A 26,766-nucleotide genomic window follows, 5' to 3' on the forward strand; every position below is an offset into this window, starting at 1 on the left:
GTTATGAGCGGTTTCACTGTTTACCAAGAGCCCTGTTGATAACTTTAACATGGAGGAAGCAAATGCTTTCTGTTTATAAAGAGCATTAAAAAAAAGAATGTTAACATTTGCACAGTGGAAAGTTCTAAAGTTCTACTTTCATGAGATTGTATCCACCTTAGTATAAACTACAGTAATTATGATAAAAACAAAAACAGTATTAGTATTAAGCTATTAACAAATGGAATTTGACAGTTTAACTAAATAAGTTTATTATTTATTAAGACTTAAAAAGGACATGAACAAATTAAACTATAATATACAAATATTTCTACAGGATTATTTGCAAATGTAGCAATTTGTGTACCTACAGTATCTCTACTAATGAAGCTCTCCCTATAAATTAAATAATTGGAAGGCAAGTTGTGGTCTAGGAGACACAGGTGACCCTTAAAGGGACATAAAACCCAACATTTTTCTATTTTTTCAACAACTTTCGGTTGTCTAATTTTCTTCATTTTCTTGGTATCCTTTGTTGGTAAAGCAACAAAACACTACTGGTAGCTAGGTGAATGCATTGGGTGAGTCAGAAACATGAGGCATATATGTGCAGTACATTGGAAAATTGTTCAAAATCATCACATGCACTATCTGAATCATGAAAGAAAAAAATTGGGTTCATGCCCCTTTAATCCCCACAAATCTTCTCTGAATCACGGAAGGGTGTCCCATACTGAACACAAGAAAATGCAAATTCTTTTACTTTACTTTTACATACAAAACACTCCCCCCCCTAACACAAGCACCTATAAAACATGTTTTGTTGTGTGACCAGTAAGATGTGCCCTTATGGGGTAACATAAGCAGCCATTCCGGTAACTCTACCAACCTGTTTGGTGTAGCTACAGTATCTTTAGTGTTGTACACAGTATATGTTCTTAAGGTTCTCCCTCAATACAAACAGTTCCTTTATTACAGCACCTCTCTCTTCATATACAGTAGCCTTCCCTAATAAAGTTATTCATTAACACAGTCTCCAGCAAAGCCTTGTCTCCCCTCACTATTCTCTATAATGCAATTCTGCCTCTGCACATAGTATTCTTTTACTAATGCTAAGACATTCACCTGCACACACACGCATATCATCCATTTTCCCAGTTGCTCCTTTTTTCTCACCTACAATCCTTTTTACACTTCTTCCTAATTCCACTTATTGGGCCTGGAGTACCAAAGCCCTACATTATGTTCATAGCGGCAGTCTGCTAATGTGTGAGTTTAAAGTTTTGTCCTGTTGGGTAGCAGGATTACTTGCCACTGCCTTGCTGAATGTATCTCATTCCTGCTGTATTACATCATACCCTCCAGGGCACTCAGAAAGTGTGTATGACAGATCTATGCAAACACAGAGAACCACACTCCACCCTGTGCGTGACACATAGACTCCTCACCTCTTGGGTTACAGCTTTCACCATATCCAACAGATTAGGCAACATACTCTGGCTTCAAGAGAGGGTGCACCGTAGCCAGAGAGGGTTTATAAAACACTGAAACCACAAGCAAATATAGCTGCTCATCTCTTGCTAGAGAACTTATACAGATTGCACTCTGAGACGAGGAAAAGCAAATATTAGCACTGACAAAATCGTTTGTATTCTGTATTTAAAGAAACTCAGCACTGTCTGTTGGAAAAAGTGGGAATAAACCAGGAATGATTTACTCTTTTGCAGACACTGGGCCTTGTTCCTAACAAAATATAAAGTACAGAAAGGGGCAGAGAAAAGCTAACATTGCACTAAGCTCTCATAAAATAACATTTAAACTTTATTATTTTTCTCTAAATATGAAACATTTTTTCTATCTACAGCATTTTATCAGGACATATTGTCAACAGCTTGCAGCTTGGAATGCTAAAGGAATCAGACATCCATGTCTTGTCTGTGTGTTTTGCTTTAGAAATAATTTTCCAGACTGGAAAAACACAGTAAAGGAATTTGCTGAAGAAGATAAAAGTCATGTAGTTTGATTTTTTGCTTCCCTTTAATAAAATATATTCCTTTGTTCTTTTATAAAAAGGATGACGGTGATGAGGATTTAAAAAAAAAAAAAAGAAAAAAGACAAATTACAAAATCTGTTATGATGAATCCATTATTTGTATATAAATTTAGATTTATTTTACATTTTAAAAAAAGTAAAATATATTTTTAGTGAACGTGGTGCTTAGCTTGAGGTTGGAAAAATACCCTGTTCCAAAACATAAGGATCATGATTCACAAACCTCAAATACCCCTTCTGCTGGGCATCCCAACCTTCTACTATATCACCTCCACCTAAACACAAGATAAAGCTTTGATTTCTTATTGTAACACAGCAGCACCCTTTAAAAATACAGTTTTTACTCTACACACCCACTGATAAAAGATTCACTCCCAACAGTCCCGGCTGCACTTGAATCTTACAGTCCTATGATCCTAAAAAGGCTACGTGAGGAAATCCTGTTTTACGATCATCTCTCCCAAACTTAGAAATGGCACTTCCTAAGGGGGAAGCGTTAACAAAAACACCACCATTAGAACAACGATTCTGGTGTCTTCTGGTTTTAAAAAAGGCATTGTGATATACACGTGGAATAGAACATTGCATAGTGTTTGTACAACTGCGGCCAAGTTAATTCCCAACATCCAATGTCACAGATTATCATACATGCGCAGAGTCTTCTCCAGCTCGTCGCTTACTCTTCGGTAAAATAGAATTTGCTCCCTCAAGTAGTGCTGGATAGCTTGTTTGAAATCCAGCAGCCTCCTCTGGTGGAAGTGGTTAATTTCTGCTTGCAGTGCAAAGCCAACCACACGGCAACGCTTCCGAATGCCATCTGCCTCATCCTGTTCCATGCGTCCTTCGTCGCTCATTCGCTGGCTGTCCTTCACCTTGGCAAATGCTCCTTATGGATAGAAAAAAAACAGACAAAATAAGCAATAAATATGTATTTAATATGCAACATAAAAGGAACATGAAACCCAAAATGTTTCTTTCATGATTCAGATAGAAGATGCAACTTTCTAATTTACTTCTAGTATCAATTTTTCTTTGTTCTCTTGGTATCATTTGTAGAAAAGCAGGGACGTATGCTTAGAAGACCATTTCTGGAGCATTATATGGCGGCAGTTTTGTAACACTGTAATCCAGTTGCAAGAGCACTAGATGACGGCAGGAAATAGTGCTGTCATCTAGTGCTCTTGCAACTGGATAACAGTGTTACAAAACTGATGCCATATAGTGCTCCAGAAATGGTCTTCTAAGCATACGTCCCTGCTTTTCTACAAAAGATACCAAGAGAACAAAGAAAAATTGATACTAGAAGTAAATTAGAAAGTTGCATCTTCTATCTGAATCATGAAAGAAACATTTTGGGTTTCATGTTCCTTTTATGTTGCATATTAAATATGGTATCTCTTCAACACAGGATATCATAGGAACAAAGAAAATATAATAATAGAAGTGAATTGGAAACATTTTTAAATGGTATGTTCTGTATGAATTACAAAAGAACATGTTTGGGTTTCATATCCCTTTAATCGCTCATTTCTATCACTGATGATTTTATATAAAGCTATAATCCTTTCATCTTCATCATAATGCTCTATTTCTCTGTTGCATCTTTACTATCTTACCAGTTTTATAACACCTTCCTAGTCAACTTCTTCATAGTAAATGATATAGGTAAGGTTATAATCATATAAAATAGTAGCCTCGCCCAGCATGCTCTGCCGCCCGTTACGCTGCAGCCAATGACACATCAGCATTACATGGCAGCTACACATGCGCACCTGAATATTGGTGCAGAAGTGGTTTGAATCATGAAAACATTAAACAAGCAACACATACATTGCCAATGTTAAAAAAAAACCGATCATTTATTTAAAAGAGCAGAATTTAAGCATGTATTTTTAGGACAGTGTACTGTAAAACTGTTCTGCCCTTTATGTGTTTTCAATAACTTGTTATGCCAGCTGCAGAGTATGAAAAACTGTTTCTTTAGGTATGATATTGTATATGAAATAGCTGGCTGTGTTATTTGAAGCCACAACCTATTAAGGACTAGATTACGAGTGGAGCGCTAACAGTTGCGGGCAAGTGAAAACAGAATTTATGCTTACCTGATAAATTACTTTCTCCAACGGTGTGTCCGGTCCACGGCGTCATCCTTACTTGTGGGATATTCTCTTCCCCAACAGGAAATGGCAAAGAGCCCAGCAAAGCTGGTCACATGATCCCTCCTAGGCTCCGCCTACCCCAGTCATTCGACCGACGTAAAGGAGGAATATGCATAGGAGAAATCATATGATACCGTGGTGACTGTAGTTAGAGAAAATAATTCATCAGACCTGATTAAAAAAACCAGGGCGGGCCGTGGACCGGACACACCGTTGGAGAAAGTAATTTATCAGGTAAGCATAAATTCTGTTTTCTCCAACATAGGTGTGTCCGGTCCACGGCGTCATCCTTACTTGTGGGAACCAATACCAAAGCTTTAGGACACGGATGATGGGAGGGAGCAAATCAGGTCACCTAGATGGAAGGCACCACGGCTTGCAAAACCTTTCTCCCAAAAATAGCCTCAGAAGAAGCAAAAGTATCAAATTTGTAAAATTTGGTAAAAGTGTGCAGTGAAGACCAAGTCGCTGCCTTACATATCTGATCAACAGAAGCCTCGTTCTTGAAGGCCCATGTGGAAGCCACAGCCCTAGTGGAGTGAGCTGTGATTCTTTCAGGAGGCTGCCGTCCGGCAGTCTCATAAGCCAATCGGATGATGCTTTTAAGTCAAAAAGAGAGAGAGGTAGAAGTTGCTTTTTGACCTCTCCTTTTACCAGAATAAACAACAAACAAAGAAGATGTTTGTCTGAAATCCTTTGTAGCCTCTAAATAGAATTTTAGAGCACGAACTACATCCAAATTGTGTAACAAACGTTCCTTCTTTGAAACTGGGTTCGGACATAAAGAAGGCACAACTATCTCCTGGTTAATGTTTTTGTTAGAAACAACTTTCGGAAGAAAACCAGGTTTAGTACGCAAAACCACCTTATCTGCATGGAACACCAGATAAGGAGGAGAACACTGCAGAGCAGATAACTCTGAAACTCTTCTAGCAGAAGAAATTGCAACCAAAAACAAAACTTTCCAAGATAGTAACTTAATATCTACGGAATGTAAGGGTTCAAACGGAACCCCTTGAAGAACTGAAAGAACTAAATTGAGACTCCAAGGAGGAGTCAAAGGTTTGTAAACAGGCTTGATTCTAACCAGAGCCTGAACAAAAGCTTGAACATCTGGCACAGCCGCCAGTTTTATGTGAAGTAAAACAGATAAAGCAGAAATCTGTCCCTTCAAAGAACTTGCAGATAATCCTTTCTCCAAACCCTCCTGTAGAAAGGATAGAATCTTAGGAATTTTTATCTTGTTCCATGGGAATCCTTTAGATTCACACCAACAAATATATTTTTCCATATTTTATGGTAAATTTTCCTAGTTACAGGCTTTCTAGCCTGAACAAGAGTATCAATGACAGAATCTGAAAACCCACGCCTTGATAAAATCAAGCGTTCAATCTCCAAGCAGTCAGTTGGAGTGAAGCCAGATTCGGATGTTCGAATGGACCTTGAACAAGAAGGTCCTGTCTCAAAGGTAGCTTCCATGGTGGAGCCGATGACATATTCACCAGGTCTGCATACCAAGTTCTGCGTGGCCACGCAGGAGCTATCAAGATCACCGAAGCCCTCTCCTGATTGATCCTGGCTACCAGCCTGGGAATGAGAGGGAACGGTGGGAATACATAAGCTAGGTTGAAGGTCCAAGGCGCTATCAGTGCATCTACTAGAGTCGCCCTGGGATCCCTGGATCTGGACCCGTAGCAAGGAACCTTGAAGTTCTGACGAGACGCCATCAGGTCCATGTCTGGAATGCCCCATAATTGAGTTATTTGGGCAAAGATTTCCGGATGGAGTTCCCACTCCCCCGGATGGAAAGTCTGACGACTCAGAAAATCCGCTTCCCAATTTTCCACTCCTGGGATGTGGATTGCAGACAAGTGGCAGGAGTGATTCTCCGCCCATTGAATTATTTTGGTCACTTCCTCCATCGCCAGGGAACTCCTTGTTCCCCCCTGATGGTTGATATATGCAACAGTCGTCATGTTGTCTGATTGAAATCTTATGAATTTGGCCTTTGCTAGCTGAGGCCAAGCTTTGAGAGCATTGAATATCGCTCGCAGTTCCAGAATGTTTATCGGGAGAAGAGATTCTTCCCGAGACCATAGACCCTGAGCTTTCAGGGGTTCCCAGACCGCGCCCCAGCCCACCAGACTGGCGTCGGTCGTGACAATGACCCACTCTGGTCTGCGGAAGCTCATTCCCTGTGACAGGTTGTCCAGGTTCAGCCACCAACGGAGTGAATCTCTCTGAGCATGCACAGTTGTAATGGTCTTAGATGAATTCGTGCAAAAGGAACTATGTCCATTGCCGCAACCATCAAACCTATTACTTCCATGCACTGCGCTTTGGAAGGAAGAAGAACAGAATGAAGTACTTGACAAGAGCTTAGAAGTTTTGATTTTCTGGCCTCTGTCAGAAAAATCTTCATTTCTAAGGAGTCTATTATTGTTCCCAAGAAGGGAACTCTTGTTGACGGGGACAGAGAACTGAATCAGTATGTCGTCCAAGTAAGGTACTACTGCAATGCCCCTTGGTCTTAGCACCGCTAGAAGGGACCCTAGTACCTTTGTGAAAATCCTTGGAGCAGTGGCTAATCCGAATGGAAGTGCCACAAACTGGTAATGCTTGTCCAGAAAGGCGAACCTTAGGAACCGATGATGTTCCTTGTGGATAGGAATATGTAGATACGCATCCTTTAAATCCACCGTGGTCATGAATTGACCTTCCTGGATGGTAGGAAGAATTGTTCGAATGGTTTCCATCTTGAACGATGGAACCCTGAGAAATTTGTTTAGAATCTTGAGATCTAAAATTGGTCTGAATGTTCCTTCTTTTTTGGGAACTATGAACAGATTGGAGTAAAACCCCATCCCTTGTTCTCCTAATGGAACAGGATGAATCACTCCCATTCTTAACAGGTCTTCTACACAATGTAAGAATGCCTGTCTTTTTATTTGGTTTGAAGACAATTGAGACCTGTGGAACCTCCCCCTTGGGGGTAGTTCCTTGAATTCCAGGAGATAACCTTGAGAAACTATTTCTAGCGCTCAAGGATCCTGAACATCTCTTGCCCAAGCCTGAGCAAAGAGAGAGAGTCTGCCCCCCACCAGATCCGGTCCCGGATCGGGGGCCAACACTTCATGCTGTTTTAGTAGCAGTGGCAGGTTTCTTGGCCTGCTTACCCTTGTTCCAGCCTTGCATCGGTCTCCAGGCTGGTTTGGTTTGAGAACTATTACCCTCTTGCTTAGAGGGTGTATAATTTGAGGCTGGTCCGTTTCTGCGAAAGGGACGAAAATTTGGCTTATTTTTAGCCTTAAAAGACCTATCCTGAGGAAGGGCGTGGCCCTTTCCCCCAGTGATGTCTGAAATAATCTCTTTCAAGTCAGGGCCAAACAGCGTTTTACCTTTGAAAGGGATGTTAAGCAATTTGTTCTTGGAGGACACATCCGCGGACCAAGACTTTAGCCAAAGCGCTCTGCGCGCCACAATAGCAAAACCTGAATTTTTCGCTGTAGTGACAGGAACAATGCATGAAATTGGTTGTAGAAGGTAACCTTGCTGAACAAACATCTTTTTAAGCAAACCCTCTAATTTTTTATCCATAGGATCTTTGAAAACACAACTATCTTCTATAGGGATAGTAGTGCGTTTGTTTAGAGTAGAAACCGCCCCCTCGACCTTGGGGACTGTCTGCCATAAGTCCTTTCTGGGGTCGACCATAGGAAATAATTTTTTAAATATAGGGGGAGGAACAAAAGGTATGCCGGGCCTGTCCCATTCCTTATTTACAATGTCCGCCACCCGCTTGGGTATAGGAAAAGCATCGGGGGGCACCGGGACCTCTAGGAACTTGTCCATCTTACATAACTTCTCTGGAATGACCAAATTGTCACAATCATCCAGAGTAGATAACACCTCCTTAAGCAGAGCGCGGAGATGTTCTAATTTAAATTTAAAAGTAATAACATCAGGTTCAGCTTGTTGAGAAATTTTTCCTGAATCTGAAATTTCTCCCTCAGACAAAACCTCCCTCCTGGCCCCTTCAGATTGGCGTGAGGGTATGTCAGAACCATTATCATCAGCGTCCTCATGCTCTTCAGTATCTAAAACAGAGCAATCGCGCTTTCTCTGATAAGTGGGCATTTTGGACAAAATGTTTTTAATAGAATTATCCATTACAGCCGTTAATTGTTGCATAGTAAGAAGGATTGGCGCACTAGATGTACTAGGGGCCTCTTGTGTGGGCAAGACTGGTGTAGACACAGAAGGGGATGATGCAGTACCATGCTTACTCCCCTCGCTTGAGGAATCATTTTGGGCAACATCATTATCAGTGGCATCATTGTCCCTACTTTGTTTGGACACTATGTCACATTCATCACATATATTTAAATGGGGAGGAACCTTGGCTTCCAAACATACAGAACATCGTCTATCTGATGGTTCAGACATGTTAACAGGCATAAACTTGATAACAAAGCACAAAAAACGTTTTAAAATAAAACCGTTACTGTCACTTTAAATTTTAAACTGAACACACTTTATTACTGAATATGTGAAAAAGTATGAAGGAATTGTTCAAAGCTTTAACTCTTAAAATAACGGAACCGGAGCCGTTTTTACATTTAACCCCTATACAGTCCCTGGTATCTGCTTTGCTGAGACCCAACCAAGCCCAGAGGGGAATACGATACCAAATGACGCCTTCAATAAGCTTTTTCAGTGGTTCTTAGCTCCTCACACATGCATCTGCATGCCTTGCTTTCCAAAAACAACTGCGCATTAGTGGCGCGAAAATGAGGCTCTGCCTATGACTAGAAAAGGCCCCCAGTGAAAAAGGTGTCCAATACAGTGCCTGCCGTTTTTTTAATACATCCCCAAGATTAAAAGAACTATTTATAGTTATAATCCACTAAATATACTTATAAAGTAATCGTTTTAGCCCAGAAAAATGTCTACCAGTCTTTAAAGCCCTTGCGAAGCCCTTTATTCTTATACTAAACTAAGAAAATGGCTTACCGGTTCCCATAGGGAAAATGACAGCTTCCAGCATTACCAAGTCTTGTTAGAAATGTGTCATACCTCAAGCAGCAAAAGTCTGCCCACTGTTTCCCCCAACTGAAGTTAATTCATCTCAACAGTCCTGTGTGGAAACAGCCATCGATTTTAGTAACGGTTGCTAAAATCATTTTCCTCTTACAAACAGAAATCTTCATCTCTTTTCTGTTTCAGAGTAAATAGTACATACCAGCACTATTTTAAAATAACAAACTCTTGATTGAAGAATAAAACTACATTTAAACACCAAAAAACTCTTAGCCATCTCCGTGGAGATGTTGCCTGTGCAACGGCAAAGAGAATGACTGGGGTAGGCGGAGCCTAGGAGGGATCATGTGACCAGCTTTGCTGGGCTCTTTGCCATTTCCTGTTGGGGAAGAGAATATCCCACAAGTAAGGATGACGCCGTGGACCGGACACACCTATGTTGGAGAAAAGGGGTTTATCGCGGGTGTTTGCGCGTGCTTTTTTTGGCTCATATTATCTGTATATATCTATACCTATATATAATCATCTATATATTACAAAAAAAGCATAAGATAGATGTAGAAATATGTATTCATGAATAAATAGAACCTATTCTGCTATGTGAAGAACTATGGAATGTGAAATATTGGTATTTTCATGTCGGGTTAGCACACTTGAGAATATGCAATCGGGTTTGTGCGCGAGTAGGTGTTAGATTTTTTTCCCACTTTTTTTGCTCCATTGACTTATATGGAGGAATAGGTTATAGCAAGAGCAATATTCTAAGTTCGTCATTTTACACTAATTGGCTTAGCGCGTGCGAGTGAAAACAGTTTATTTTAACTTGTAATATGAGCGCAATCTGACACGCAAAAAGCTTACTTCTAGAGCAGTTAGCGCTGGGGCGGGAGCATTAAATAACACTCCCCTTTTAATCTGGCCCTAAAATGATTTGAGCTTGCAGGGGAACCGCGCATGCTTTCTGTACACACACATGCTTCTTAATATTAGATCTGTCTGCATCCCAAAGCTCAATACTTACAGAGAACAACTGAAATTAACATTGTATTACTTATCTCTCTTAAACCCAATTGGAGTGTAATTTCTTCTGCTAGCTATGTTTACATAGCCTTCTTTCAGTATTGGTAGAGATACTACAGGAAAAAGCTGCTATTTTAAATGCCCAAATGCCACTGGCTCCTAGAATTTGTCCCATGGCTTCTAACTTTTTTGTTATTCGCTATATATCTATACACAAATACCAGTGTCTGGCTTCTAAATGTATGCCTGACTCCTAAACTGTAAAAGATTTGTCAACCCCTGAGGTAAAGGATCTGTTTCTAAACAATTGAATACACTTCAGCGGGTAAAACTGATCACTGGGAACACATTTAAGGGGAGAAAAATTTAAGGAACACTTATCCTTACATAAATGTTTAAATTTAAAATCAAACTAATACAGCAGTATCAGTTCTGTACTTCCTGCTAATATTCATTGGTTGAGAAATGCTTTCTGCAAATGCTTATTGGCTGTATAACAGCTTTTATATAAAGAAAAAAAAACAAGTAAAATGAAGGGCAGTACAGCTAAAGGAGGAATAGAATGTACCTTTTTGTAAATGAATGATATCTGGAAAGTTTGAAAGTAGTCCCTGATATAGGGACAGAGTATCCAGAAGCCTGAACTGGTCATTCTTGGGCTGCTCAGCAAACATCTCTCCTACTGTCTCATAAGTGTGCCCAGTATGAGAAATGGCCCCTATAAGTGGCTCTGTGCTGTATGGAGGGTCCATCTGGAAGGAGTAGCTGAGACCCTGCAGGGCTCCACCCAGTCTCTGGAACTCCTTGCGAAAGCCTCCAAGGTGCTTACGTGCCAGTTCTGACACCACGCCACTCAACTGTAGAACACTTTCATCCATCTTCTTGGAGAAAGCCTTGAAGATGTCCACTCGCTCCTCTACATCCTGGAGGTCTTGATGATCTGAAGGTATCTGAAGGGTTAATAAAAAACTGGCACCAACCATCTCATCCCTCTCTGCCCTCCGCTTGCCGGCCTTCCATTGCTTTTCATCTTGACAGCTCAAAAAATGCTGAAAGCCATCATACTGTGAAAGAACTGGGTGGCTGGTCATGTGGTCCATCCATAATACTAGCCGGCGCTTGCGCTTCTGGATAAAGTCCTCTTCAAAGCGACCTGTAGCCTGTTTCTCTGGCAGATGGGGTACAGAAATGACTGTGAATTTGTGCAATAGACGATTGTAGAGCCAGTCAAAATGTTTGTAGCGCCTGTAAACCTGAGAGTTGGTATGGCCAGGGGTCAGTCTAAAAGAAAGAGTAAAATAGTTAGTACACAGGAGAAGTTTTATTCTATGCAATAACACATTTCACAAGGAAATATACCCTATATAAATGTAATCTAAATAGATATATGATCAGTATAGTGTGTCCCTCATCACAGAAGGTGATGCTCAGAAAGGAATTAGAGGAATGTTGTCTATATCTGACAAATGGGTTTCATCATAATAATAATAATAATAATAATAATAATAATAATAATAATAATAAGTAGCAGGTAGCAGCAGTAGGGGTATAAGTAGTAACATCATTTTTAAATGGAAATTATGGTGTTAACATTACATGCTCTAATCCGTCACAGCAGGCAATTTTAACACTGCATACAGTGACGAATTAGCACCCTTTTTTTACAGTCCAGTCCAGTTTAGTATTTTTTAAATGCTCGGATTTACCATCACTTTAAGTAACTAATTCTTTATGTGCATAAACCCTACACTGCGTTAGACCTAAATCACGAAACCCAAAGCACATTACGCATATTTTACATTCCTATGTTACTCACATAGAAAAAAATTAAATTTTTTATTATTAAAAATATTTCTTTATATATTTGATAATGTTAATGTAAACTATATATCTATAGGAAAATGCATTTAACCCCTTAATGACAACTGACGTACCAGGTACGTCATGCAAAAACTAGCAGTTAATGACAATGGACGTACCTGGTACGTCAGTTGTCTAACAGAGTGCTGGAAGCCATCACAAATGCTTCCAGCAGCTCTGAGGGTATTGCAGTGATGCCTCGATATGGAGGCATCCTGCAATACCACTTTACAAGCCTCCGATGCAAAGAGAGCCACTCTGTGGCCCTCTCTGCACCGGTAGCGATAGTGCCAGACTGCCAGTGTCCACTATCCGGGTGTGAAGGCACGTGCGCACATTATCCACACTGACACCAATGAATGAGGGCAAAAAAGGGAGAAAAAGGAAAAACAAAAATTTGAAATATAAAAGGATCTGGGAGGGGGTGGGGGTATTGGAGGGGGGGCTGCTACACTACAGAAATAGTTTTAGTTAAAAATAAAGTTTAAGTTAAGTTAATAAATAAAAATACTTTTTGGGGGTTTTTTGGGGCCAAACTGGGTATTGGCAGACAGCTGCCAGTACCCAAGATGGCGGTAATTAGGTAGGGGAGAGGGTTAGAGAGCTGGAGGGGGGATCAGGGAGGTTGGGGCTAAGGCAGGGGTCCATCACAGCTAAAATATTTTATTATTTTTATTTAAAAAAAAAAAAAAAAAAAAAAAAAAAACTCCTTTATTTAGTACTGGCAGACTTTCTGCCAGTACTTAAGATGGCGGGAACAATTGTGGGGTGGGGGAGGGAAGAGAGCTGTTTGGGAGGGATCAGGGGGTGGGATGTGTCAGGTGGGAGGCTGATCTCTAAAATTAACCCTGCAAACTCCCTACAAGCTACCTAATTTAACCCCTTCACTGCTGGGCATAATTAACGTGTGGTGCGCAGCAGCATTTAGCGGCCTTCTAATTACCAAAAAGGAACGCCAAAGCCATATAAGTCTGCTATTTCTGAACAAAGGGGATCCCAGAGAAGCTTTTACAACAATTTCTGCCATAATAGCACAAGCTGTTTGTAAATAATTTCAGTGAGAAACCTAAAATTGTGAAAAATGTAAAGGTTTTTTTTTATTTGCTCGCATTTGGCGGTGAAATGGTGGCATAAAATATACCAAAATGGGCCTAGATCAATACTTGGGGTTGTCTACTACACTACACTAAAGCTAAAATTAACCCTACAAGCTCCCTAATTAACCCCTACACTCCTGGGCATAAAACACGTGTGGTGCGCAGCGGTATTTAGCAGCCTTCTAATTACCAAAAAGCAACCCCAAAGCCATATAAGTCTGCTATTTTTGAAAAAAGGGGATCCCAGAGAAGCATTTACAACCATTTGTGGCATAATTGCAGAAGCTGTTTGTAAATAATTTCAGTGGGAAACCTAAAGTTTGTGACAAATATTGTGAAAAAAGTGAACTTTTTTTTTTTTTTGATCGCATTTGGCGGTGAAATGGTGGCATGAAATATACCAAAATGGGCCTAGATCAATACTTTGGGTTGTCTTCTAAAAAAAATATATATACATGTCAAGGGATATTCAGGTATTCCTGACAGATATCAGGGTTCCAATGTAACTAGCGCTAATTTTGAAAAAAAAGTGGTTTGGAAATAGCGAAGTGCTACTTGTATTTATTGCCCCATAAATTGCAAAAAAAGCAAAGAACATGTAAACCTTGGGTATTTCTAAACTCAGGACAAAATTTAGAAACTATTTAGCATGGGTGTTTTTTGGTGATTGTAGATGTGTAACAGATTTTGGGGGTCAAAGTTAGAAAAAGTGTGTTTTTTTCCATTTTTTCCTCATATTTTATTATTTATTTTTTAGTAAATTATAAGACATGATGAAAATAATGGTATCTTTAGAAAGTCCATTTAATGGCGAGAAAAACGGTATATAATATGTGTGGGTACAGTAAATGAGTAAGAGGAAAATTACAGCTAAACACAAACACTGCAGAAATGTAAAAATAGCCATTGTCATTAAGGGTAAGAAAATTGAAAAATGGTCCGGTCATTAAGGGGTTAAAATAAAAATAACATTGTCCTGTATGTAAATATTGGAATGTGAAATATTTTAGGGGTGTGGAAATTTTAATAAAATCTACTTGTCCACGGGAGTAAAGTAGTAGCGCAGTCTACTTCTCCCTTATGACAATCGACTTGTCCTGACACGCAAATGTAATGGGACCAATATATTTATCACAGAGGGGTAATATCTACACCACCCAACAATTAAAACAATTTAAAATAAAATCCTGTTGTATAAGATATTTGTGTATGTAGTGTGTGTTTTGTGTGGGTGATAGTGGTGTATTTTCTCTTTAGATAATAGGTGTTGCTTTGAAGATTGAATCCCCTGGATTGTTAGAGGCATTAAAGGTAGAAGCTCTCTGGTGCATAGTATTCATCTGCACTTTATGTTCTGAGGGCAGTGGCAAGTGGCGGTAGGCAGGGGTAATTTAGGGAATCCATGGGCAGGTTGTGGGCTCCAAACAAGGGTGTTAGGACCGAATTTAAGGCACAATTTGTGCCCAGGTTTGTGAAAGCCCTGCGCTAAACACTTCTGCTCCACAATTGCACGCTCGTTTTAACTGTAGCGCACTCATGTGTTCATGGCACTATAGCGGAGTTTCCTTTTCCCAGTAGTTTGTGCCGCACGCTGCTGCTTGTCACACATGCATTGAGTACAAGGCACAGTAATGTGAACTTCAGGAAGTCACATGCTGACTGACTTCTATGCTGCCAGCTGGGGAACTGACAAATTTATGCGCAATGGTTCCTCGATAGATGCAGCTCAGTGGTGATAAATTCATCATACAACATACTGTCTGTGCAATACAGCGCATACGCAAACTGCCATATATGTTACACACACTCGATCATTGCTAAACATACACTCTAAATTGCTGGAGCCTTAATGGCTGTTTCCTGTTAATTCATTGTTTGTTTGTTTTTTTAGTTAATTAGAGTTGTTTGTGCAAATATCCACCATCCATAATATCAGTGCTGAAAATGTTTAGACAGTGTTGCCAAGGCAACTATACCGCTGTATTCATAACTTTGTCAGTGTTGTTTACCTCTTTTTTTTTTTTTTTTTTTTTTTTTAACCCGTTAAGGACACAGCTTTCAGTTTGCTCAATTGTTTTATGACGGAAAAATTCCGTCATATGCCCTTAAGAGGTTAAAGGCAGCAATATTGTCACATGCATAATGTCATAATTAAAATCCTTTAGGGTCTGGTATACAAGGAGTTTGTGGGGGGGGGGGGGTTGTTTGGTTTTAAAAAGTGCCACTTAATATTTAGTAGCTAGCGTTTTGCTGTCAGAGTGCTGCACACATGTCTGTAATTAGTGTTAGGGTTATGTTTTTACAGTCACAAGAAATATATTCAAGGGGTTAACTGCACAGAGAAAAACCACGTGTCACAAAAAAATGGTCTTTTCTGTTGATTCTTTACTAAGTTTAATGGCTGCTGAGACATAGAGCGTTACTAACAGCACCAGAAGCAGGCACAACAGCACAGTATACGTAACGATATGTAGAAGGTGTGCAGGTAATGAGTGTATATTGCCATAAAATGTATAAGAGACAAGTGACTTTTCTCTGTGCAGTTAAACCCTTGCATATGTTATATAACACTTTTTACAGACATGTTGTTGTGTGCAGCACTCTGACAGCAGAAGTAACAGTAGCTATTAAATATTAAATGGCACTTTAAAAACCAAACAAAAAGACCCCACAAACTCCTTGGATGTTTCAGTCATCTCTGGCAAGTGAGAGATTTACTATGACCCTAAAGGATTTAGATGACATTATGCATGTGACAATACTTCTGCCTTTAAAAAAATAAATGGGTAAACAACACTGATAAAGGTTTGAATACAGCGGTATAACTGCCCTGGAAACACTGTCTAAACATTATCAGCATTGATATTATGGATGGATACTTGCTTTTTTTTGTTAATTAGCGTTGTTTGTGCAATGAATTAACAGCAAACAGCTAATGGCCCAGCAAATTAGAGTGTACGTTTAGCAATGATCAAGTGTGTGTAACATATTTGGCAGTTTGCGTAGGGACACCAGAGGATACTCGTTTTAAGGATAAATGCCCATGTTCAACATAAAGAGGCAGTTAGTGATTTTTTTACGAATAAAGAAGCCTAAGTTACAGCAGATGTTAGCTGCTTTACCCAGATCCCAGGTTGGGGAGGGGTGTTAGCAAATTTTGTAGAAGGCCGCCAACAGAAATTTGACACAGTCTAGATTAGGGCTCTAGTTATAGAAGTTGTCACTTCTTTTAGTTCTTTATACATAGGTATGGAAGTGTTGCAAAGGGAAAAAGTTCTGATAATGGATACTGCAAAGATAACAATGAGAGGATCGTAAGGCTATCCGACTCCGGAACGGATTAGGGGATGTACAGGGGAACTCTTAAGATTACCTCCAGGATCAAACTGAACATTGTATCTCCCGTGTAGAGTAGAAGCCGTAACAATCGTTAGCAAACTGTTGAGGTTCACAAGATATATATCAGCAGATCTGCGGTATAACTTACCCCCCTTTTCTGCTCCTGTGCTGTTAGCTAATCTGTTAGCTGGAGGGGGGACGTTTTGAAAATACATAAATATTTGTATGATTGTTCTTACTTTGAAAAATCAAATAAATATTTATGTCTTTTCAAAACGTACCCCCTCCAGCTAACAGAAGCACAGGAGCAGAGCAAGCCGATCTCTATTATACTCAGTTACTGTATAATAGCTGCGCAGCCACTCACCTCGAAAGTCTCCAACACCGCACGCAGGGACTAGAAGGCAGGAGCTGAGCAGCGTGAGACACGCTGTGAAACGGTGGCGTTAATAAGTGGGGGGGAAAGCTTTTACTGTTTGCTTAATAAAGAAAAAAATATATAACCGTCTGCTTAAAGGGACACTCAATCAAAATTAAACTTTCATTATTCAGATAGAGCATGCCATTTTAAACAACTTTCCAATTTACTTTCATTAAAAAAATGTGCACAGTATTTTATATTTAAAATTTTTGAGTCACCAGGTCCTACTGAGTATGTGCAAGAATAAGTGTGTATGGATTTGTGAATGGCTGATGGCTGTCACATGGTAAGGGAAAAAGCTATAACAACGGTTTGCTTACTAAGGGGAAAAAAAAATCATTAACAGTCTGCTTGCCCGTAGCAAGGCTAAATGTGAAAAAAAAACATATGCCCTGCACCCAGAACTGCATGTCCCGGGCGTCAGGCGATACGAATTGAAAATCCCTGTATTTATATTAAATATACAGTAAAACATAATATTGAATATTATAATACAATTATTCTTTATACATAGGGCTATAATATAAATATATATATATATATATATATATATATAATAGCCCTTGCAGTCAAATACATGGTCATATACCATATACCTTTGAACCCTTATAAAAAAAAATATTAATATTTTAGCAGATAGTGTGTGTATATGAGTGTAACAGTATATGTTAATGTATTTATGTTGTATTTGGTGTAACTTTTATTTTATTCCTAACCCTTTATGCAAGGTCTACAGTCGCACTAACACGATGCATTAAATTCAATTGCACTCGAGCAAACATGTTTACTTTCAACTTATTATACACGGGCAAATTATTGCGCCCACAATATTCTTATATCTTGTTAGTGCGCCACTTGTAATCTAGCCCATAGGATGTTAAAGGGACAGTATACACTCATTTTTACACTCATTTTCAACTGCATGTAATAGACACTACTATAAAGAACAAGATGCCCAGATACTGATATAAAAATCCAGTATAAAACGGTTTAAAGACTTACTTAGAAGCTCTCAGTTTAGCTCTTTTGAAAAGTTAGCTGGAAAGCCCATAGCAAGTGGCAAATAAGACACTCCCCCTCCCCCTTCTTTTGCATATGAAAAGACCCTTTACACAAACAGGAGCAAGCTGGAGAAGGTAGCTGACAGTATTCACATACAACTTTGGGGCTTGGTTAGGAGTCTGAAAATCAGAGCAATGTTATTTAAAAATAAGCAAAACTATACTTTTTTTTTTAAATAAAACTTTATGGGCTATATAAAAAGATCATCTACAAAACATATATGCAAAGAAAAAATGAGTGTATAATATCCCTTTAAGATGAAAATAATTAATTGGTGGTTTACACATCATACAATGAAACCACATGGTAATAATAGGAAGGTATATTGTGGTTGAATGAACATGAAAGCCAAAATTAAACTTTCAAGGTTCAAATAGAACATGCGATTTTAAGACTTTCAATTTACTTCTGTTATCAGATTTACTTTGTTCTCTTCATAGCCGTTAATGGAAAAGCATACCTAGGTATGCTCAGGAGTAGCAATAAACTACTGCACTACCTGTTGTGCATTGTTGCTCTAAAGCTAACTTTAAAGGGACATGAAACCCAATTTCTTTTGTTTCATGTTTCAGAAAGAGCATACAATTTTAAACAACTTTCCAATTTGCTTCTATTATTTAATTTGCTTCGTTCTCTTGTTATCCTTTGCTGAAAGGTAAGCTTGGTACTAGCTGCTGATTGGTGGCTGCATATTAATACTGATTGGCTTTGGCTCACCCATGTGTTCAGTTACAAACATGTAGTGCATTGCTGCTCCTTCAACAAATGATACCAAGAGATTGAAGCAAATTAAATTGCACCCTGGATAGCACTTACTTATTGGTGGCTACATTTAGCCACCAATAAGCAAGCGTAACCCAGGTTCTGAACCAAAAATGGGCCGGCTCCTAAACTTTACATTCCTGCTTTTAAAATAAAGATAGCAAAAGAACAAAGAAAAAAAGATAATATGAGTAAATTAGAAAGATGCTTAAAATTGCATGCTCTATCTGAATCATGAAAGAAATAATGTGGGTTTAGTGTCCCTTTAAGCCGATGGAAGTGTAACTCCCCAGAAGCATTAAATCGTCACCTCCATTAACATGCCAGCGCTCAGGACAACAATAGGCATGGAGGCAGTTCTCAACTAACCAGCATGATGCGTTTCTCTACTCCCCTAATTGGAGCATCAGATGATGATCTTGTTCAGCTGCTGGTGAGTTGTTGCGGTAAAATGCTGTTAATGAAACATTGGATGGTTGTGTGATAACCGGAAGATAATCGGGACTGTTATAGTGGAAATACTTGTGGTTCCAGACTTTTCATGGTACGTGCAGTCTGCACTAAGGACTAAATTTATCAAGCTACGGCAGAAAGGGGCGTACATATGCGCCCCTGTCCACTGCAGCTCACCTCTGGCGGACTGAATTCCACTGGCGTAATTCAGCATTGCACAAGAAAGCTATTTTGCATTGTTGCGCAACACCGCTCCCTGTCCGTGCACAGCCAATCACGCACGGGCAGGAGCTGTCAATAGCCCAGTCGGACGAAACCAGGGAGATTGAAATTCTCCACCTAAGACGGACTGCAGGTTCTCTTGTGAGAACCTGCAGTCATAGGCAGGCAAAGCCTTTGATAAATCGACCCCTATGTGCCTAGGGTTTCATCTGTAGTGCCTTCCTGGGACTTGCCACATTACAGGGTTTGCTCCTTGCCTGTCACGCTTTAGAGTTTATTTGTTTTTAAACTAACAGGTGTTTATTAAAGGGACACTCAGGTTTTTTTAAATGTTCATGATTCAGATACAGTATGTAATTTTAAACAACTTTCCAATTTACTTCCATTAGAAAAAATGTGCACAGTCTTTTATATTTACACTTTTTTTGAGTCACCAGCTCCTACTGAGCATGTGCAAGAACTCAGACTATACGTATATGCATTTGTGATTGGCTGATTGCTATCACATGGTACAGGGGGAGTGGAAATATACATAACTTTAAAATGTGTTAAAAAATAATCTACTACTAATTTGAAATTCAGAGTAAATGCTATTGTATTGTCTTGTTATCTTGTATTTGTTGATTATGCAAATCTGCTGTGTTTACTGGTCCTTTAACTTGAAATTGCTTGTCTTAATACATTTTCTATTTTTGTGAAATGTGCAGCCTGTCATACTTTAGTGACTGGTAACTTCATTAGCTTGCTAAACATAAAAACACACACAAACTTTACACAATCCCACACAGTTTAACGCAAAGGTTTCCATGAGGAATGTGAGATTAATCTTCAAAATTAAGTCTAGAAATCCTAAAGTGTTACTTTCCGCATCCTTGACAATGACTAATACTTCCCTTATTAGATTTTACAATAGAAGGTAGATAAAAATGTGAAATTTGGAGCCTACACAGAGATACATTATACTTTCACTGCTTGCAAAGATGGACTCCCTTATATTGCTTTCTATCATCTACATTTTATAGTGAAGAATGGAACAATGGGCATTTAAAAACTTTAAAAAAATGTGTTTGTTACACAATCACTAAAGAAGCCAATAAATGAAATTATGTAACCTGCAAATCAAACAGCTGAATTAGGAATTTGAAGCATTTTGAAAACCTAGGTTACACATTATGCTCTCTAGGGAGCAAGGGACAAAACACAATTTTTACACAAAAAGCAAGAGACTTTATTTATGCCCCCTTTAACACGATATCACAAATTCTGTGCTCCCCTATAGTGTCTGTGCGCCTGTTTGTTCCTGTACTGACAGTGGGGTTCCTTTTATGACGACAGAAAAAAAAGCTTTATTCTGGACCGAGTTCAGACCACTGGATGATGTCCAAGTTAACTAACAGAACATTGGGTTGTGAACCAAAATAATTTTACAATCACTAATCATCCCTGCTTGACAATTCAGAGTGGTTTTTATGCTTGCTCTTTTTGATTTCTCTTAAGACTGTCACATAATGATACATTGTGTCACTCACGTCGTTTTTGGATCTCTTGGAATTACACCCTCCCACACCCACTGTACTTTCCACTTTTCACTAGTAATGCAGAACATTTTACGTGACACACCCACATAAAACACAGTGCTCTGTGCAAACAGTGGCATGCAGGCTTGCACACTGCCCTGCATGTACACACTCTGCCTTGCTGAATCAGACAAGATCGCGAGTAGATATATATGTGTAGAGACGCACATAAATTTGTTTGCAAAAAATTCAATAAAACCCCTAGCATGGAGAGATATGTTAAACATCTAAAGCATAAATATATTTTAATCTTTGTGTTAAATTAAACAAGATCTGAGCATACGCCAACTGAGCTGCAAATCTAGTGTACAAATATTACTTTGTATGTAGACGGATACTGCTCCACGGAAACACTACACTTCATATACTGTTTTGCTTTTACCCAGTCTCAAACTACACACATTGTATTCATTTGTGAGCACTGACTATTATGTTTTAGTGACTTGTTTATGCAGATAAGGCAGTCTCAGACTCTTACCTGTATGAGATGTAACTTTTAATCCCTTTAAATTTGGTTTGTTTTGTGGGTTCTTCCACAGAACAATTAAAAGGATGAGGATTTGGACTCCACTGTGGTCCCTTGGTTCCCATCTCTATCACATGGTTCTCAGAGACCCTGGTAAGCTGGGGAACATCCCCCAATATGAAAGCCTCCACCCCAGATCTTACAAAACTGGAAAATCTGTTCAGATTCCTCCCAACCACACTCCCTCTCTTTGCACTGGCTAAACTGTCCTGGCGCTCTAGTGGAGGCCTTGGGCGTTGCACTTGCTGGGCTCTAGAGTAATGGGAGTACTGAGGCTGGCTGTGTGGGATCCCATTAGAACCATTTGGTTCTTCTGCCACGGACTGATCATCATCCCAGTCATCCCAGTCATCATCCTCTTCCTCATCATCATCATAACTCCCTTGATGGGTGGCTTCTGTGTATCCAGAATGATGTGCAGGGTAATCTACATGGACAGAAGTTGAACGTGGTTGAAGTATCTCCACATAGGATGCTGGGAAGAGTCCGGTCTGACCTTGACTGTTTGTGCCTTGAAGCCAACCATCCACTGACACGTCACTGAAGAGGTGCAGTTCTTCATTCTCCAAGATATCTATCTCTTCTTTGTTCTCACTCTGGAAACTGTAAAGTGCTCTGGCTTTTAGTGCCATGATGTCACAGGAAGGAGACCTACAAAGTAAGCCAATAAGCACATTAAACTCATGTTCCAAAATTTGTAATACAAAAGCTTCCTGACAAAAATTACATTTGCCTTATGACTAAATCCCACCCCTTATCAACTTTATTACTCGGCCACTAAAACCACAAAACAACCTATTTTATCTTCTGGAAACCCCTGTTGTAGCCACTACTTGCGAGGTGTCTGAATGCTTTATTGGTATTCATTCTTCCAAATAACTCCCCCCCCCTGTCATTAATATTTTTTATTTTTTACATATTAACTTGACAAATCCCCCGCTTTAAATGCAGGTACTTCTGAACTCACTGCACTTACAACTGATTCTTATGATCTCAAGAGCTTCGTGAGGCTGAAGAACTTGCAGAGATGCATACAGGTTACTTGTTATTTCTGTGAGCAGATGATTTACAATGAGAATCTGTGCTGCAGTGACTACATCTGATTTGAGCTCCCTGAAGTCAAAAATGTATGTTTCCACTACAATATTTATGGAATCATTTGCTTTAATGTGTGAATGTGCAAAACGTTTTGCAAATGTAATGAACGGTAAAAGAGCACCCTGCAATATTCTTCACACTTTTCTTACTACACAATGTTTGTTTGTTTTTTTCAATGGAAAATATCACCTCAGTTAAAAAAAAAAAAAAAAAAACTATTAGTTCATCCAGTGTTAAATATAGGCAAAATTCTGATTTCTGCAACTTTGTACTAGACTAGGATATCTATGATATATGGAAGTTTCTAGCACTATGTAGACTTGTTGCTATTTCAAATATGAGAACACAAAAAATAGAGAATAATGTACCTTTAAACAATTGCAGAGAAATTCATTAATCTTTACTAATTTATTAAAAGAAAGGTTTTAACTACACATAATGCAATCATGACATCCTGTTTTGTATCCAGACATCTAGAGGGGGTGAGCATCAGCTTCACTAGAATTGATAAAGGATAATTAGATACAGTAGAATGGCATAAGGAAAACAATATTATAGCACTTAGTTTGAATTCTAAATGAGCAGTAGATTTTTTCTAAACAATTTCAAAATTTACTTTAATGTGCCGACCCCTGGTATCATGTGACAGCTATCAGCCAATCATAGACAAATATACATAAACACTGTGAACACTTGCTCATGCTTAGTAGGAGTGGGTGCCTCAGAAAATGTGCATGTAAAAAGAGCGTACACAATTTGATAACGGAAGTCATTTGGAAAGTCTTTTAAATCTGCATGCTCTTTCTGATTCATGAAAGTTTAATTTTGATTTTAGTGTCCCTTTAAGAAAACCAGGGACCATATTCAGCCAATTTTGCCACCTACAGTGTACATTAATATATAACACTATTGTCTGACAGCTGCAGTAAAGCTGTTCAAGGTGGTTAAAGGGACAGTCTACTTGATTATTTTTTTTATTAAATAAAAAATAGATAACACATTTACAAACCATTCTCCAGCTTTGCATAACCAACATTGTTATATTAATATACTTTATAACCTCTGAGTTTGCCTTTTTGTAAGCTCCTGCAGGCTGCCGCTTTTTAAATCTTGCACAACAGCTAGACAGTGTTAGTCCATGTGTGCCATATAGATAACATAGCGCTCACTCCCATGGAGAATGATAATGGTTATACAAGAGCCTGCACTGAATGGCTAAAATGCAAGATTGTAAAAACAATGAGATAAGGGGCAGTCTGTAGGGGGCTTAGATACAGGTAATAATAGAGGTAAAAAGTATATTAATAGAACAGTGTTGGATAAGCAAAACTGGGGAATGGGTAATAAAGGGATTATCTATATTTTTTAACAATAACAATTTTCAAGTAGACTGTCCCTTTAAATTGATATCTATACAAACACAGTTTAAGAAAAAATATTATCACTATTTTTTTCAGATTATATTAAATTCAACAAATATTTAACTTACAAATATACGAATCCTCCCCATCAGGCTATGAATATTACAAACTGTTGCAATACGTAGTGCAGAAATTGTCATACAAACTTTCATGATTCAGATAGAGCCAGCAATTTCAAGAGGATTTTCAGTTTACTTCTATTATTAGATGTACTTTGTTCTTTTGGAATCCTTTGCTGAAAATCATACAAAGGTAGGATAAGGATCTGCCATGCACTACTGTTAGCAAGCTGCTGGCGGCTACATACATATAGCCTCAGATGTGTTCAGCTAGGTCTCTGTAGATAGTTAAAGGGACACTGAACCCAAATTTTTTCTTTTGTAATTCAGAAAGAGCATGCAATTTTAAGCAACTTTCTAATTTACTCCTATTTTCAATTTTTCTTCGTTCTCTTGCTATCATTATTTGAAAAAGAAGGCATCTAAGCTTTTTTTTGGTTTCAGTACTCTGGACAGCACTTTTTTATTGGTGGATGAATTTATCCACCAATCAGCAAGGACAACCCAGGTTGTTCACCAAAAATGGGCCGGCATCTAAACTTACATTCTTGCATTTCAAATAAAGATACCAAGAGAATGAAGAAAATGTGATAATAGGAGTAAATTAGAAAGTTGCTTAAAATGTAATGCTCAATCTGAATCACGAAAGAAAAATTTTGGTTACAGTGTCCCTTTAACTATGTGTTTACCTACTTTACAGGGGTTAACAAAATACCACTATAGTTTACCAGTTGAGGGGAAGTTACTAATCCACTCAATGTTAATGATGGGGAACGTGTTTTTTTTTACTCAACCACTGCAATTTCTTTCAAATTACGGACCCTGGTTATTTGTGAGGAATAATGCAATAATAAAATGCTTTAAAAGTGAAATAGGTCATATTTCAGTTTACATTGTAATCCAGTGTTAATTAGTAAAACTAATTTTAGCAGCTTATGTGACTCAGGTTTTATTTAGATTAGCACCCCATACAAAATACTGTATACAGCCAGTTAAAGAGGCATGAATAAATGCTATCTTTAAAGGGACATCAAACTATAATTGTTATATGTACATAATATGTATCAGCATTTAAGCACTGCATTGCAAAACAGATGCTTTTAAAAAAAAAAAAAAAACATTTAAAACCAATTAAGAATGTATATAAATAAAATACTATGGTTCATGCAGTCACTGTAGGTTTTTTTTTTTTTGGGGGGGGGGTTAATATGTGAACATATGAAAGTGAAATGTCCATTATCCAAGGCCTATTGAATACTGTAATCCTTATTTTCTCAGATTCTTTTTAGGTTAGATTTGTTGCTTTTATTCTATTTTAAGGCCTATGACAACTCTCTGTAGGTTAAATTCCCACCCACTGCCAGGTGATCAGCTCAGGTAAGTCATAAAAGGGTGGTGTTTTATATGTATTCAAATGACACTGCAAGGAGGACCCACTCTCCAAGCAAACACCACACCTTGCCTTATTCACCTCTAAACTTCAATGCATGCCTCATCTCCTGTACCAACATGCATTGTTACAAATAAGTGCCTTATTATGGTGTTGCTACAATACATGTATATAAATGTCATGTATTGCAACCCTTGTTCAGGAATATATGTATCTGTGTATGCAGTACAGTTCAAGCTTTCTCTGTATACTGTTGACCAATATCTGCTCAGCATTTACATGATGGCACTGTAAATATCTATAACATTCTAACATATGTACACATAAAATACATTTTGACCAAAGGGGACATATCCATGCTAGGATGGAATAAAGTTGATCTACACACTTATAAAAGATAAATAGGAGTCAGAATTAACATTTTAGTATTTTGTTTGTGTGGCTTATTTTTTATTTTTACCTCCTTCGATTACAAGTCAGGGTAAAATGTATTGATTTATTAAAACTTGTCATCCCAATGATAGAAAATCAAATGATAATTATATATAAATTTTTAAACATAATGCAAAAGTATAACAGAGTATTTAAAATATATACTGTAATCATTACGAAATAAACACATTTATCTCACCTCAAGCCTTTAAAGAAGTATTATATTTAGTGCCAGAAGCACTTTAGTTGTAGAATTCCGATTTCTATTTGGTTGGATCAGTTTAAAACCCTATATAAACAATAAATATCCCGGATCCTCCAAATCTCCATAGTGCAAAATATAACAAAAATACGCTAAATAATCCAACGTGTCTTCCACTTTTTGTTCTCCATTAAAAATAATAGTTATACCACGTAGAAAAGGCAGAAAATGTATTTTGCTGATTGCATGAAAAAAAACGTCAAACTTCCCTTGTGATGTAAAGAGTCGGGACCTCAGGAATTTAGTCCTCCAAAAAAAAAAAATCCTATTTCCGTTTGCAGAAAAAAACAAGGCAGATCCAAAACAGAGAAGTGTCCATGTGCACGCAGGAAAAGTTACATCACTGAGGGTATCGTGCAGCTGATCTGGGATGCAGAGAAGGAGGGATTTCTATGGTGGGAGATGAGAGTTAATAGGGGGATATAGCTAAGGTGGTCCCTGTTTCCTTCTTACAGCTGAGTTGCTCCGTCTGTCCCATGGAGCACTGAGCAGGCTGTAATGGGGTTACCTCCCCCCTAGAGGTGGCTGCAGGGT

At 38.5% G+C, this 26,766-nt stretch overlaps 1 protein-coding gene across 1 annotated transcript; it reads right to left on the reverse strand.

Annotated features, from left to right (window-relative positions):
• Nucleotides 1–234: 234 nt before the first annotated feature.
• On the reverse strand, nucleotides 235–26,766 carry SNX33 (sorting nexin 33). Its single transcript, XM_053717344.1, has 4 exons — nucleotides 26,170–26,766; nucleotides 21,523–22,221; nucleotides 10,820–11,532; nucleotides 235–2,918 (listed from the first exon to the last, which is right to left on the reverse strand). Exons 2-4 carry the CDS (start codon nucleotides 22,200–22,202, stop codon nucleotides 2,665–2,667), a joined length of 1,647 nt encoding a protein of 548 aa, XP_053573319.1. The 5' UTR covers nucleotides 22,203–22,221; nucleotides 26,170–26,766; the 3' UTR covers nucleotides 235–2,664.

This window comes from Bombina bombina, chromosome 6 (assembly GCF_027579735.1).
Source record: "Bombina bombina isolate aBomBom1 chromosome 6, aBomBom1.pri, whole genome shotgun sequence".
Classification (NCBI taxonomy): domain Eukaryota; kingdom Metazoa; phylum Chordata; class Amphibia; order Anura; family Bombinatoridae; genus Bombina; species Bombina bombina.

What these genes read in the sequence shown, in the direction of transcription:
- SNX33 (XM_053717344.1), bottom strand. Translation starts at nt 22,202, where the DNA reads ATGGCACTAAAAGCCAGAGCACTTTACAGTTTCCAGAGTGAGAACAAA. An exon ending in AAAAGTTACATCTCATACAG is followed by an intron (nt 11,533 to 21,522) that starts GTAAGAGTCTGA and finishes TCTTTCTTTTAG; the next exon opens with ACTGACCCCTGGCCATACCA. An exon ending in TATCATTCATTTACAAAAAG is followed by an intron (nt 2,919 to 10,819) that starts GTACATTCTATT and finishes TCTATCCATAAG; the next exon opens with GAGCATTTGCCAAGGTGAAG.